Source organism: Triticum urartu, chromosome 2A (assembly GCF_056163025.1).
Source record: "Triticum urartu cultivar PI428250 chromosome 2A, HENAU_Tu73, whole genome shotgun sequence".
Taxonomy (NCBI): Eukaryota; Viridiplantae; Streptophyta; class Magnoliopsida; order Poales; family Poaceae; genus Triticum; species Triticum urartu.
The window spans coordinates 96,665,841-96,680,189 of record NC_141874.1 but is presented as its reverse complement, the minus strand read 5'-3'; the positions used below and the strand labels follow the sequence as shown (position 1 = coordinate 96,680,189).

The window sequence follows — 14,349 nt, the reverse complement described above, 5'->3', positions numbered from 1 at the left end:
TGCAACATTGATGCACTAAACTTTTTAGCATTTTTTACGTGTATTTTCTCAGCAATTTTGCTATGACCAATGATAATTTAATACATAAATAAAAAAAACATTGGATAGGCATGTTCAAATTACTGCAATGTTTTTGCATGCTCTATTGACACACCGTAAGAACACCGTATTTGCAAATGTGTTGTGTATGAAGACAATATATTCTTGTTGCAATGGTCAGACATGTCAAAAACAATATCTAAGTCAAATTGGACGGCCAAGTAGGTGGCAGAGCGCAGCCTCTACCCGAGCGACACCTATGACATGCCATGTGATGTAATAAAAGGGTAAAAATTGGTTGTGCAAATAAGATTGTCAAAACCCAGTGCAATGTCAAGCACAACCTTATAGAGAAAAGAAAACCCTTCCAAAGTCCATCATAAGACCTACATTTCCAATTTTCAATATACAGACGGACCTGAACGTAAAACAACCAGGCTGCGTCGCGCCTCAAGCGGCCTGCAGATCTTTCCCTTCTCTACTAGAGCAGCCGTAGGCGAATGTTCCATTCCATTTTCCCTCTTCCCAGAGAGGACACCAGAGGCGGAGCTCGAGCCCTCTCGCAGCTCGCGGCCATGGCCCCCTCCTGCGGCGCCGCCGTGCCGTACACCCTCCTGGGCGCGCTCCTCAGCGGCGGCTCGTATGCCCCGTCCTGGCCGGCGTGCGGCGGCCGCGCCTTCCTCCGCGACTACGCCCAGCGCGGCACCAACGCGATGCTGTGGCTGGGGTTCCTCGCCGTCACGTTGGTCCTGCTCCGCCGCATCGCCGCGCTCCTCCGCCTCTGGGCCCTCGGCTCCCGCCTCCCCGGCCCACCGGCCCTCCTCGCCGACCCCGGCCTCGCCGCCGTCTGCCGCGCCGGCGGCGACATCACCGGTAGGCTCACCGCGCCCCTCCGCCTCCTTCCCCTCCCCCAGTTTCTGCGTAACTATGATTTTGGTGGTTGCGTGTGATTGTATTATACTATTGGGTTGGCGGTGGCTCTGGTGGGTGGGGACTGGGCTGGATTTCGCGCGAGCTCGTCCCCTCCACGTTCTAGGATCTTCGGCATGGCCTTGTTTCGATGCTCCAGTTTCACTGTTCGATTGGGAACTGTATGCGATTGCTGTATGGCCTTGATCCAGATTTGGTTACGCCTCCTTGACACGCGTAATGTTCAGATTTGCTTTAGCTGAGGTGTTGATCTGGTCATATCAATTTGATTGTTCGAGCTCGTTAAGGCGGTTGGGTGATTGCAGCTCTGTTTTCTGGCAACAGTATTCGGTTACTTAGCTTTTAGACTACTAGTGTTAAGAACTGGAGATGGTTGATGCTTTATCAGTACTAGCCGCTAGGTACACCCAGGGAATGAATGATTAGCACAGTTGACCTTAATTTGAAAAAGATTTGCAGGGTTTGCTGATTATGTGGTGATCAGGTAGATATTGGATGCTCAATTTTGATTATACTAGCTAAATGCTCGTATGTTTCTATGGAGATTTTATTGTATTAACTATCAACTGCATGCATTATTTAACCATCAGTCCACAACTTTGTGCAAAATGAAAAATCCCAAAGTATACATCAATCAAATGAGAAGGGCAGTGAATTCATGATACATGAGTGCTAAATAGAATGTACGGCAATTGTGGCACTTTTGCCGGAAGAGGAAGTCAAGTTACTTTGCTAAGTTATATACAAGCATGAAAAGTCATCACGTTAGTATACTTCGCTATGTATTATAATTGTCCTTGAAATGGGTACTTTTCGGTTTTCGCAGAAGAACTTTCTAAGAACAAGACCTGCTGTCGTGCATTGTAATATTAAGCATTGTAGGCAGCTGGTACAAGTCACTTTTTTGTTGTTGAATTGTCCTTTCCCGTCCCATGCAATCCTATATTTATGGCTATTGCATTCCTTATCTTTTCAGGGTTGGTTAGCATGTGCATAAATCTGGAGCGGCATAAGCTAGCCCAGCTCAACTCTGTAGGGCCCATATTATTCAAGGCTAAAGCACATGGTCCATCAAATGTTTTGTATAGATAATAGTTTGTTTTGTCTATACAAAAAAAGATAGTAGTCGGTTTTATCTCTAAAAAAAAGAAGATAGTAGTTGGTTTTAGAGCTTCATGCACAATCGTTGTGCATTTTAGCATATTTATTACTGCACATTTCCCCTTTGCGCTTCATTATTTTATCGCTTGACTTCTGATCAAATGCTCCTTTGACTTGCTTTCTTTTCAGGCTATCTATCAAAATTGCATGGCAGTTTTGGACCAATTGTTCGATTGTGGTTAGGACCATCTCAACTACTTGTCTCAGTTAAAGATGCTTCCCTAATCAAAGAGATGCTAACAAAAGCTGAAGATAAGTTACCACTGACTGGGAGGACATATAGTTTAGCTTGTGGAAGACTTGGCCTATTCATTTCCTCATTCGAAAAGGTATGTTGTTGATGTGGATATCTGTAGTATTACGCTTTCTTTTGTCTTGCCATATGTGTTACTATGCTAGTTATAATTGGTAGACGGTACATACATTATTGGTTTGATCTTGTGTTTACTTCTTTTGATGCTCTTGTCCTTCTTTTCAGGTCAAAAGTACCAGGGAATCACTGAACATATTCTTGAATGAAAAACTTAACGTCGCTGCCAGTGAAAGTTCTTTCAAGATCATTGAAGCTGTTCTCCATAGAACCGACTCTACTAAGGACAAGGATTCTCTGGACTGCAGATCTTTTTCCCAACACATGGCATTTAACATCATCGGTGCAGCTCTTTTTGGTGATGTCTTGTTTGATTGGTCTGATGCTGCAGCATATGAGGAGCTTCTGATGGTTGTTGCAAAGGACGGCTGCTTCTGGGCTTCGTATGCGGTTCCCCCATTTTGGAAACCTGGTTATAGGAGGTACCGGACCCTATGCGCTAAGCTGAAGATCTTAACAGAAAGCATCATCAGAAAATCCATAGACCAAAATGGTGCACTTAGACATAACAATCTGAGCTCCTGTAAGATAAGTGAAGGGGTGGTAAAAGATCCAGTTAGATGTACTTCTCTGCTAGATGGGATGATATCAGGTCGTGGTTTCGATGGGGCTGTGCAAGGGCCTCTCAGTTCAGAAGAAGAAATATGTGGGAATATCGTGGGTTTGATGCTGCATGGAATTTCCACATCTGCTAACTTGATCTGCAACATTTTGAAGAGACTTGTCTTGTATCCAAAGCTGAAAGACCAGGTACATGTTTTTATTTCTCTGTGGCAAGTTGTCCTGCTTGCTCTTTGTCTGATGTTAACACTGGTGCTTCTTACCGCCTTCTTGTTCGTACGATGAAATGAACATATATGTTCTAAACATGTCACATGGTTACATAAGTTTCATAGCCCCCATCACTTTTCATTTTTATTCATTGCTTCCACCCCACTGTATATTATTTTGAATTCTTGGTTGTCTCAGGGTTATATGTCGTGTGCATAATATATGTTTTTCTAGTTTGTCTGACTTGGGTGAAGTGACCTTTACTCCATGTCCACATCAACTAAAATGTTCTTGTCGGTGTGTGTTTGAGTTTATACTGTTTGACTTTGACTTACAGTTGCTGCTTCTTTGGACAGCTATATGCAGATATTGTTGCAGTTCACACTGAATCATCTGAGCTGGTGATGGATGACGTGCTTAAGATGCAATTTGTACTTGCCACTGTTTGTGAATCTGCTCGCCTTTTGCCTGCTGGACCTCTTCTCCAGCGATGTTCTATGCAATACGGTACACATGCTTCTTAAGAAAGAAAAATCTTCAGCAACACTGAGCTTTAGAGCTTGTTTACCTGTATGATTACATGGTCTTATCATTCATTTTCAAAATTGTTTACACGTTCCTTATGTTGAAATTATGCCTTCATCCTGAATTTCATTTACACATCTAGCTGCAAGAGAGATCAAGTGTTACTGATTCCTAGTAGTGTCTTTGCTATATTATTGATCTCGCTTTGATTTGAATTGCAGATTTGACTCTCAAATCTAGCAGCACTATACCAGCTGAAGCGATATTGGTTGTTCCTCTGCATCTCGTGCAGATGGATGCTTCTATATGGGGAAATGATGCTTGCCAGTTCAATCCTAGTCGTTTTCTCCAGAAGGACATCGATCTTGGAGGTTCCCCCCCCTCCCTCCCTCATTTTACTTCCATGTCTAGGTCACACCTCCTTATAATATAGTGCAATCAAGCGGCAAAAGTTATGCATTGATGGGTATTGCATTTCACATATTTCAAATAGAATTCCATTCATGTCAAGGAAGGTTTCTATTCAGCACAAGTACCTGGTCATAAATACTGAGAATTAACATAGCACACCAATCTTCTGGAGAATTCATGCTTACCTATATCTGTATCTGTCATAAATTTGTTAGATCTTCAAAAACCTTCTTTGAGATCTTCTGGGAGGATAGTTCCATGTACATTGCTTCCATTTCATTTATTTTATGCAAAGATGAGACTCCTCCTATTTCTTTTCTGACTCAGTTTTCTTATTTTACTGTAGGAATATTAGCAGCGCATAAAGGCTCAAATGGCATCAAGCTTTTTACCGAGTGTGATAAGTCTGACTCATTTCTTCCATTTGGTTCTGGGAATCGAGCATGTGTTGGGCAGAAGTTTGCAATTCTTGGGATCTCTATGTTGGTTGCCTCTCTTCTCCACAACTACGAGGTTTGTTACGATAACTGTTGTGCCTAATTCCATGGTACATGTGCTGGTTGCCTTCTTGTTTAATGCTCACATCAGCTCTTCTTAGAACATGCAATGCCTTGCATAACTTTATTCATATGAGCGTCATGAAACACAGTAACCAAATGTTCAGAGTGTTGGCAGTTCCTTTGGGCCTGGGAAATTTTTGACCAAGTAGATGGGATCTTATGCTCTTGAGCTACAGAGTATGACCCTTCGTAAGTTTGTGTTCTAAATTTCTAATATTAATTTGGAAACTCTTAACTTGCAGGTGCAGCCTCAACCAGCTTTAACCAAAGAAATGGGCTTGGCAGTTGACAGCAGCAACCTTCGCCATCTTCCAAACCCCAAAATCATCCTCACAAAAAGAAAGATTTGAAGCAAGAGTTCAGCGATCAAACTTTGACGCCTTACCTTATGCATTTATATGTTTTTTTTTACTGGTGTTGCACCAGGGTATGATCTCTAGTCTGCTCTCCTACCGTCGTTTCAACCACGCTGAAGTTTGGAAAAGGTGCTACTTTGCGACCGTGGAAGGTTTTTTCCTCCAGATTTTTTACAGCCCCGATGAGCCTTGTTACACCTAGTTGTTATTAGCGTTTTGAGGTGCTGTGGGCTGTGAAATCACAGGAGGTGTTGTTTGCCGACGTGCATATAAACCAATAGTTTTCTGCAGTTTTTTTCCTTCCGGTCTTTTCTCCTCCCCTGTGGAGGACTGTAAGTCTGTAATGTCCGTCCAATGCACAATGACATATTGTATGCTGCATATGTATCTCATACACAAAACTGTGCATTATACATATATGGTCAGGATGTTGTCTGAAAACGTCTCGTTTAAGTGTTTGTGTTCTGATGGAACGTCTCATGTTGACCGGTAAGTAGGGATCGGAACCTGTCATTTCGTTGTTGTGTGGCAGTTCTTAGTTTGTGGTATATGCCTCAAGATTTGGTACGGGTCTTGCATTACAATCAAAGACTTCAAAACATGACAGGATCAGCATTACTTTGACAATTCTACATAAAAGACTTGAAAACATGGAATGATCAGCATTTTCAGACGAGGCATTGAACATCTCCAGGGCCATTTTCTCCTTTGAAATGCATCGAGACAGACTCCTGAAAAAGAAACAGGTCTGATAGTTTGAACTCTAAAGTCAGGTTTCAGTTCATGACACCGCTAAAAACTTAGGGATGCAGAACGGCACCCAATCCGCCCCGCTATGAAGTCAAAACAAATCAGGTTACTTTGTACTCCCTCTGTAAAGAAATATAAAACTGTTCAGTGATCTAAACACTCTTATATTTCTTTACGGAGGGAGTAGCATTTTGTTAGCGATGTAGTTCAGTTTGAACCAACTCCCTGTTTCGCGGGCTTACGCGGGATGCCGCCTTGCATCCCTATAAAAACTGCTGCTGAAAATTATCCGAGCGGAGGAACAGACCCCTTCTGAAGACACAATGTTATATCCAGTATACAGCAAGACACACTTATTTGTTGTGACTGAGAGCCTATACAAAATTCGAACATTGAGCTAAAGAAAGTAAGAACGATTAACCTGACACTAAAACACCTGAACACAGAGTAATCTCAAGACATGGAGCAGATTAGAGAAAAAAGAAGTTGACGGCACATCTGATAGCAAGGTAAATATTTCCAGGTTTAATCAAATCTACGCGTTGACACTGCAGGATCCAACACTCTTGCACAGTACAGGTAAAGCTGGGACGGCCACCGATGGAAAAACCACTGGACATCGCTTACAAGAGTTGCATGGCAACAGAAATTCTATAGTCCGAAAAGAGAAGAGAAACAAGCCGTTCATAAGTAAACTACACCGAATACAGAACACACATTCAACAACCACAGCTCGCATTCAACTACCACCACTCTTTGGAAAAATTATCCGCGCAGAGGACCCGACCCCATCTGTAAGCTGCTTGACGATTGCTTCCTGCTCACCTTTGTCCGCCGGACAGAAACCTCCTCTTGGAGTGTTCATTGAATCGCAAGCGTCGCATGGTTCTTTATCTTCTTTGAGAAGAACCATCTTCAAGTTTGAAGCTCGCTCCATGACAGACCTTAAAAATGAAATTTGTAGCTCTTGGGGCCTAAAGCCAACAATTTCAAGCTCTCTCAGTTGCCAAGTTTCAGAGCTTGTGAACTTGGGCATGCTCCATGACGGTTTCGTTCTTTGAGCCTCGTAACCTGTTCTTGTTCTTAACTGCTCATCATCCTGGCAAGCATGGTCCCATATCTGCATAAAGTATCGACGCATTCAGTACAACACGATCATGGCCACACATACTTATCTGTTGTGGGAGCCTGTTCTGAATCCCAAAATGTATGTTATGTGTGATATATATTAAACTAAAGGAAGTAAAAATGAATGACCGAAAAAGTACCCGCACAGAAAATATCTCAATGGATGGAGCAGCTTCAAGGAGATTTATTGTCCATAACAGGTCAAAATCGACAAAGATGCCACAAATAGACAGCTTCCTTAGCTGTTTGAATGCATGGCAGAGTTGCTTTCCTTCGGGTTGTATCCAAAGCCTTTCTCCTTCGAAATCCAAAGTAAGAGCATGGATGTTTCTGGTACCATGTAGAACCTGGCTTAGACTAAACTCCTGATGATCAATGGTCGCACCACAAATAAGGCCCAGCCCCTTGAGGGATGGAACAGAACCAAAACGCAAGGGGGCCTCAAAACAAAACCACTCGTCCCAACATAGATGCTTCAGTTTTGGTAGGCAGAGCACCTCAATTCTCTTCAAGCAGGACATGCGGACTTCAAGGATTCTGAGTTTGGAATCTGGTGCATTTATCTGCCATACTGAAGAGTCCCCAACATCACAGTGGGACAGAGATAATTGGTTGAGTTGCTTGCAGGAGTCAAACAGGAGGTGTTGCATATCCCACTCAGCAAACGGCACATTATACAGACGGAGCTTTGTGAGGCACTGAAACACACTAGGATAGGCTGTAAAAAACCCATCGACGGCCAGGGCTTGCTGTAGCATATACTCATGTTCACAGTCTCTAGGATCCTTCTCATCAACAATTGCAAGGCACAGTTTTTTTACTACCCCGCAATCAATCGCATCGCGAGCCAGTGGGCCAATCTCACGTGTGTAATCGCCGGTCACATAGAGCTGAAGGCTTAGCCTTTTGATGATGGTGGATTTGCTGTTTGGATCAGCCAAGAAACTCCTAGTTGCTTTGGTTAGACGTGACATTGCTTGATCCATGTGATGTGCTGCAATGGGTTCCGGGCATGGATGCGGCAGAAAATTCCAGACACGAAGGTTGAGGACAGGAAGCAACCATGGCAAATCTCTCCACCGCTTTGACAACACGCTAGTCCGTGTTGCCGTGGCTGTGTCAACTCTCCCCAAGATAGATAATAATATGTCATCAGTCAGCATGCTGAGCCTATCTTCATGCTTTGTTCGCTGCGAAGTAAAAATAATAATACCAGCAGTTAGTGAATGGCCTTGTTGCACAAATCATGATATTCAAGGAGTAAAGCAAAAGCAATAGTAAGTTAGAGCAGCTACTGCGGTAGACAGGAAACCTAAGTTAGAGCCGCTATTGTGGTATAGCTGAAGTGGTTGTGCAAATAAGTTGACTCCATGAATGATCTGGCCAATCTGCCAATAGCCCAATAACCTGTGCTCCTTATTTGGTGCACATCGCCAAGAAAGCTACAAAGTGCAAATCTGTCAACAACTAGTGCTCCCTATATTTTTTCACAAATGAATGAGCAGTCCAGGGTCAAGAGTTCTGATTATTCTGGGATCAAATTGTACTTAGCAGTTAGCAGCAACAAAATGCCTGGCAGAATCCTTTTCCAGTGTTCAGAAAATCTTTGGGTTTCTGGCTTCCATAGTTTGAATCCATGAGTAATCCACTAATCTGGCGGTCAAAACCCTAATGAGCAACGTACCAAACACACACTTACAGTTACTCATGAAACAGCTACAAGAAGGACATGCCTAACTACTTCCAAGCTAAGGTCTCCTTTGGCTCATAGGATAGAAACTAGCACATATACCCGTGCGTTGCAACGGGAAACAAAATTAACATGCATTTAAATTTAATAAAAGTTGTATGTGCAAGCACAGTTGTGCTTCACTACAGAAAAAAAATGCTAATTTGTTTCACTCACAAGATGCCCATATTTTCCCCGCAGGTTGGCTCTTATGTCCTCTGTTTGGTCAGGTGTTATTAGGCCTGGGTCCACTTAAGCACGTCCATATTTGCTCTTATGTGTTATACTCCCTCTGTTCGGTCGGGTATTATTAGGCCGGGATCGGGTCCACTTAGCAACGTCTATATTTGCTCTTATGTTATACTCACTCTGTTCAGTATGGTATTATTAGGCCGGGATCAGGTCCACTTACCAGAGTCCATATTTGCTTTTATGTTATACTCACTATGTTCGGTCGGGTATTATTAGGCCAGGATCGGGTCCACTTGCCGCGTCCATATTTTCCACACAGGCCATCGTTCGTATGCAGGATTTAATTGGCACATCTGTTTCCCACAGAATCCCAAGCGTGGAATTTAATTTTAATGGACCCACTCTTTACCCTCTGCTACTAATCCATTAAGCTGCTTGTTGATTTTAACTCACAACCGTATTTGAATTGACGGGTCTAGATGAAAGAAAGCAAGGTGGGACTATGTAATAGCTGAAGAAACAATTGAACGGCTAGTGTGCTGGGAGAGTAGGTTGGCCGGATTCGTTGGGCCAGCGCGGTTGATTGATGTCCTGAGGCCCAAGCTGGCGACGGGTGGTTAGTCACGCGAGCCTCCAATTAAAACGATCAGCATCCCCTAAAAAAAGTTTTAGAAACGATCAGCACCAAAACCTGGCACGTTTCCTTTTCTTGAGACTTTCCAAACCTGTCACGTGTAGTATCAAGCGGAGTTGAAGCCGAACAACAGCATCGATCTGGCTTCTAAGTGGACGTTTATTTTTGCATGATGGACGTTCCTTTCTTTTGGCAACCGACATACGAAGCAGTCCGGTGTGAGCCACAGCTCTAACGCAAGGATGATGTCATCTTTCCTTAAGATGGAAAGCCGTTTCAGCTAGACGTGGTGCAGCAATCCAACACGTAAGAGATTGCATATGCGAAACTGACATCAATTTACATCAGGAAATGCAACTTAATTTTTGGCAGAAAACGGTTATTTAATTCACACATGAGATTCAACTTAAAACTAAGAACATACACAGGAGTCTATCACACGGCCACGTGTATTGAAAGAAACATATAGTTAGCATCTCCAATAGCACGTCGTGTATACCCGTTTTACACGATATGGCCAAAAAACTGGCGTCCAGCAGCTCGTCTAAACGGACGTGCAAATTTACACATCGTCCAAATCAGCCTCGACAACGTCCACAGATAGACGATGTGAAGGCGTCGTTCAAAGCGCAACCGAAGGCCAGGTTCCTCCTTCCCGCCGAGACCAGGAAGAGGCGCGCAACCATCGTCAGGTCGCCGCCGTACCGCACCACCTTATCCGAGCCGAGGTATGCCCTTTTTGTTACCGGAGACAGAGAAAAAGGAGGGGAGGGGATCCCGCTGGGTCGGGTTGGATCCACCAGTTGCTGTCGGGCTGGATCCAGCCGCCGCCGCCCTCGGGGATGGCCGCCGCCGCCGCGCTCGGGGAGGGCCGCCGTCGCCGCTGCTGTCGGGCTGGATCCAGCCGCCGCCGCGCCCGGGGAGGGCCGCTGCCGCCGCGCTCGGGGTCGCGGGGAGCACGGGGCTGGTTTTCTCTGGCTGGACTGCGATGGCCTTTGGGTCTCTGTCGCTAGATATGTTTAGGGTAGTTAACTGAATATGTTCAGTTATACTAATGTTGCTACTGCTATTTATATAGAGAATTTTCTTTGATATTGATGCTGCTAGGTAGGCTATATGATGTAGTGCTATATGAAACTTGTGTCAAATTTTTCGCAGATGGAAGGCGACGAGAGTTTCCTGGGCATGTTGAACTTTGGTGTCTCAACACAAGTGCCGGATAGTCCAGTTGGAGAGCAAGAGTCGCCCATGCTGCCAACTCAAGAAACATCTACAACTGTGAAAGGAAAATCCACCAAGGGGAAGAATTGGTCTATTGAAGAGGATGATCTGTTGGTGGCAGCATGGGTGCACACTAGTTTGGATGCTTTGATAGGAACAGATCAAACATCAAATTCTTATTGGGGTAGGATTTATGATTACTACAGCACGCGCAAGAAAGTGTCATGGCCGGTGCGTGTTCAAAATGCACTCAACTGTCGTTGGACCACTATTAATGAACAAGTGAGCAAGTTTTGTGGATACTATCAGCAAATACTTAATAGAAACCAAAGCGGAGTGACTATTGCTCAGCAGGTATGCTCCATCTTTTTAATTCGGTTCTCTGTATATTCATGTGTTTGGTTCAAGTATAATAGGCCATTTATTTGTGCAGCAAGCCCAGGCACTTGTTCTGTACCAGTCCAAAGATCCTAAAAAGAGGCCATTTACATTAATGCATTATTGGTTAGTGTTGGAAAAGCATCCTAAGTGGGAGAATCGTGTGATTTCGAAGGGGCCTCAAAAAAAGCAGAAGAAGACCTCGGATGCAAGTCCAGGTACGACTTCTAATAACGAAGACTTCGAGAGATGCACTGATGCTCTTGAAACAGAGACAAGACCTGATGGTAATAAGCGAGAGAAAACTCGTTTACAAAAAGCTAAAGCTTCTGCTTCTGATGCTTTTAGTCCTAAGTTATCATTAGAAAATGTGTGGGCACAAAAGTTAGAGAAGGCTGAGGTCAAAGAGGCCACAAAGAATGCTCGTTATGAGCGAGCGTTTGAATTGCAAGAGAAGCAGATTGCATTGCAGGAGAGGCAGATGCTAAACCAAGAGAGGGAGATGTCATACAAGCAATTTGAGTTAGAAGAGAAGATCATGTCCATGGACACTACTGTTATGATTGGGGCTCAACAAGAATACTACATGAACAAGCAGAATGAGATCGCCGCTCGCCGGTTCAACACATCGGGTTGAACCATTTGTCAGGTCTGCTAGTATTTGTCGTGTGAACTATTTTCATATCTGAAACTATTTTTCATATCTGAAATATTTGTTCTGTGTGAAAACATTGCATTATGGCATAACTGAAATAGTACATCATTACAACCGCGTACAGGATTGAAAACACTACATTATTACAACTACGTCCATAATCATTGGTCTCCAAACTTTTGCCAGATGTGCTCAACTAGATCATCTTGGAGCTGAGAGTGAAATGCTCTGTTTGTGATCCGTTGATGCATTTGAATAAACACACTCAGTTTTTCCGCATGAGTATGAGATGGGGTCACCTTTACTCCCATAGAGTCATAGATGTAGTCATGTGGACCGCTCTCTCGCTCATCTTCGACTATCATATTGTTCATTATGATGCAAGCTTTCATGAGATCACCAATTTCTTTACGTTTCCAACCTTTTGCTGGTCCTCGAACAATGGCAAAACGGGATTGCAGAACTCCAAATGCTCTCTCCACATCCTTTCTGGCCCCCTCTTGTCTTTTGGCAAAACGTTTCTTCTTTCTGCCTTCTGGAGCTGGTATGGTCTTCACAAATGTTGCCCATGGTGGATATATACCATCTGCAAGGTAATACCCCATTGTGTACGGATGACCATTGATGGTATAATTCACTTTTGGAGCTTCACCTTCAGATAGCTTTGCAAACACAGGTGAACGTTGAAGCACATTTATGTCATTGAGAGACCCTGGTAAACCAAAGAATGCATGCCAAATCCAAAGATCCTTTGAAGCAACTGCCTCCAGAATCATTGTTGGCTTGTTCACATGACCTTTAAACATGCCATGCCATTTTTTAGGACAATTTTTCCAAGTCCAATGCATGCAATCTATAGACCCTAACATACCAGGAAAACCTCTTTGCTCCCCTATTGCAAGCAATCTAGCAGTATCTTCTTCATTTGGAGATCTCAGATACTGGTCCCCAAATATTTCACAAATAGCTATCACAAACTTTTTGCAAGATGCTAGATTTGTAGATTCTCCAGACCGACAATACTCATCCGCGGCATCAGCCGCATATCCGTAAGTTAGCAGTCGCATTGCCGCTGTCATCTTCTGCAGAGGATGTAACCCAAGAGCTCCAGCAGAATTTCTTTTTTGCTTAAAATAACTATCATGCTCAAGTACTGCTTCAGCTATGCGATTAAACAAATTACGGGACATTCTATACCTGTGCGGAAAAACAAATATGAGATATGAAGATGAAAAATAGGCGGACAGGGAATAATGTAGTAATACTAACCTTCGGCGAAAATAACTTTCGGGAAAAGTGGGATTTTCTTTGAAGTAGTCGCTCCACAGTAGAACAAATCCGGCATCTCTTCCGCGATGCAAAAATTGTCGTCCCAGCGTGGAACCGCCATGACGTCGAGCATTTGCCTCCTCTTCCTCCTCGCGCTCTGCAAATGCTGCAAGAATTAGTTCGTCGTCGTCCGATGAAGACGACGACGACGAATTCATGAGCATATCCAAAACGAATCCTGTTTCACTCATTGTGTTGTAGCACAAGATGGAAAGATATTTGAGAGAGGAGAGGGGTGGTATATATAGGCCAGCAATAGAGCCGTTGGAATAGAGCTGTTGCAATAGAGCTGTTGGAAAGGTAGCCGTTGGAAATATAGCCGTTTGGAAAGTGCCCATTGAAAAAATAGCAGTTGACACTGCAATAATAAATCGTTGAATTATTGTTAAGATGGTAGTTGAATTGGTAGTTAGAAATTAATATTAAAATATATGAGAGAAAATGTAGACGTTCTATATATACATGTTCTACTGCAAAACTGGATGTGTATATGAGGGAATCTTTTTAGACCATTGTCTATATAGATATATAGACGTCTAAATTTACACATGCTATTGGAGATGCTCTAATCCTCTAGGACACATGCATATTACATGGACTGCAGGTTGAATCTCATAAAGACCAAGGACATTAGTACAAAAATGTATGACGGACCAAGAATATCACCTCCCTTTATTAGTAGGTATAGACACTATAGGAATAGGAAACTTGTAGGAAATGAGATGTCATGTACCTCAAATCCTATGAATAGGAATAGTAAGAAAGATGTCCTTTGGACGTCATTGAGTCTAGGCTAATGTTTAGTTTCCTATGAAATGTGGAGGATAGGAAGAATTCCTCCATAGGAATAGGATTCTATTCCTACAAACCAAATGACTCTAAAGGAATTTTTCCTATAGAAATCCTATCCTATAGAACTCCTCCAAACCAAAGGAGGCCTGAATGAACTGTAAAATTCACCACTTCGCTAAAAATCACTACTAATCACCGAGTCCAAGTCAAACCGCTAGAACTAAGCAGAACCAAGAACGATTACCGAAGGGCAATGTCGTTCCTTGCCCAATTGGCCCATCCCAGGCCGCCTCAGGAGGTCGCAAATTATTTGGCTCCATGAATGATCTGTCCAATCTGCCAACAACCTAGTAATCTTTATCTGGTGCACATCGCAAGAACAAGATGCTAGCCTTCATTTGTTCAGAAATGAACGAGA

At 43.3% G+C, this 14,349-nt stretch overlaps 3 protein-coding genes across 3 annotated transcripts; 2 read left to right on the top strand and 1 right to left on the bottom strand.

Moving 5' to 3' along the window:
• The first annotated feature begins 518 nt into the window (after window positions 1-518).
• Window positions 519-5,564, top strand: LOC125528000 (carnosic acid synthase). The gene is made up of 7 exons (XM_087543329.1): window positions 519-912; window positions 2,260-2,459; window positions 2,609-3,250; window positions 3,628-3,778; window positions 4,018-4,167; window positions 4,554-4,720; window positions 5,010-5,564. Exons 1-7 carry the CDS (start codon window positions 540-542, stop codon window positions 5,115-5,117), a joined length of 1,791 nt encoding a protein of 596 aa, XP_087399455.1. The 5' UTR covers window positions 519-539; the 3' UTR covers window positions 5,118-5,564.
• An 878-nt stretch (window positions 5,565-6,442) lies between these two features.
• On the bottom strand, window positions 6,443-8,227 carry LOC125527999 (uncharacterized). The gene is made up of 2 exons (XM_048692511.2): window positions 7,142-8,227; window positions 6,443-6,993 (listed from the first exon to the last, which is right to left on the bottom strand). Exons 1-2 carry the CDS (start codon window positions 8,162-8,164, stop codon window positions 6,613-6,615), a joined length of 1,404 nt encoding a protein of 467 aa, XP_048548468.2. The 5' UTR covers window positions 8,165-8,227; the 3' UTR covers window positions 6,443-6,612.
• Window positions 8,228-10,286: 2,059 nt separating this feature from the next.
• Window positions 10,287-11,798, top strand: LOC147984050 (uncharacterized). The gene is made up of 3 exons (XM_087539671.1): window positions 10,287-10,580; window positions 10,715-11,131; window positions 11,211-11,798. The coding sequence occupies exons 1-3, from the start codon at window positions 10,287-10,289 to the stop codon at window positions 11,790-11,792; spliced, it is 1,293 nt and encodes a 430-aa protein (XP_087395797.1). The 3' UTR covers window positions 11,793-11,798.
• The last annotated feature ends 2,551 nt before the right edge of the window (window positions 11,799-14,349 follow it).

Excerpts from the sequence above, each read along its gene's own strand:
- LOC125528000 (XM_087543329.1), top strand. The coding sequence starts at position 540 with ATGTTCCATTCCATTTTCCCTCTTCCCAGAGAGGACACCAGAGGCGGA. Across the intron at positions 913-2,259 it reads CGCCGGCGGCGACATCACCG|GCTATCTATCAAAATTGCAT; the intron begins GTAGGCTCACCG and ends CTTTCTTTTCAG. Across the intron at positions 3,251-3,627 it reads ATCCAAAGCTGAAAGACCAG|CTATATGCAGATATTGTTGC; the intron begins GTACATGTTTTT and ends TTCTTTGGACAG.
- LOC125527999 (XM_048692511.2), bottom strand. The coding sequence starts at position 8,164 with ATGCTGACTGATGACATATTATTATCTATCTTGGGGAGAGTTGACACA. Across the intron at positions 6,994-7,141 it reads TTGAGATATTTTCTGTGCGG|ATATGGGACCATGCTTGCCA; the intron begins GTACTTTTTCGG and ends TACTTTATGCAG.
- LOC147984050 (XM_087539671.1), top strand. The coding sequence starts at position 10,287 with ATGCCCTTTTTGTTACCGGAGACAGAGAAAAAGGAGGGGAGGGGATCC. Across the intron at positions 10,581-10,714 it reads TGTCGCTAGATATGTTTAGG|ATGGAAGGCGACGAGAGTTT; the intron begins GTAGTTAACTGA and ends AATTTTTCGCAG. Across the intron at positions 11,132-11,210 it reads GAGTGACTATTGCTCAGCAG|CAAGCCCAGGCACTTGTTCT; the intron begins GTATGCTCCATC and ends TTATTTGTGCAG.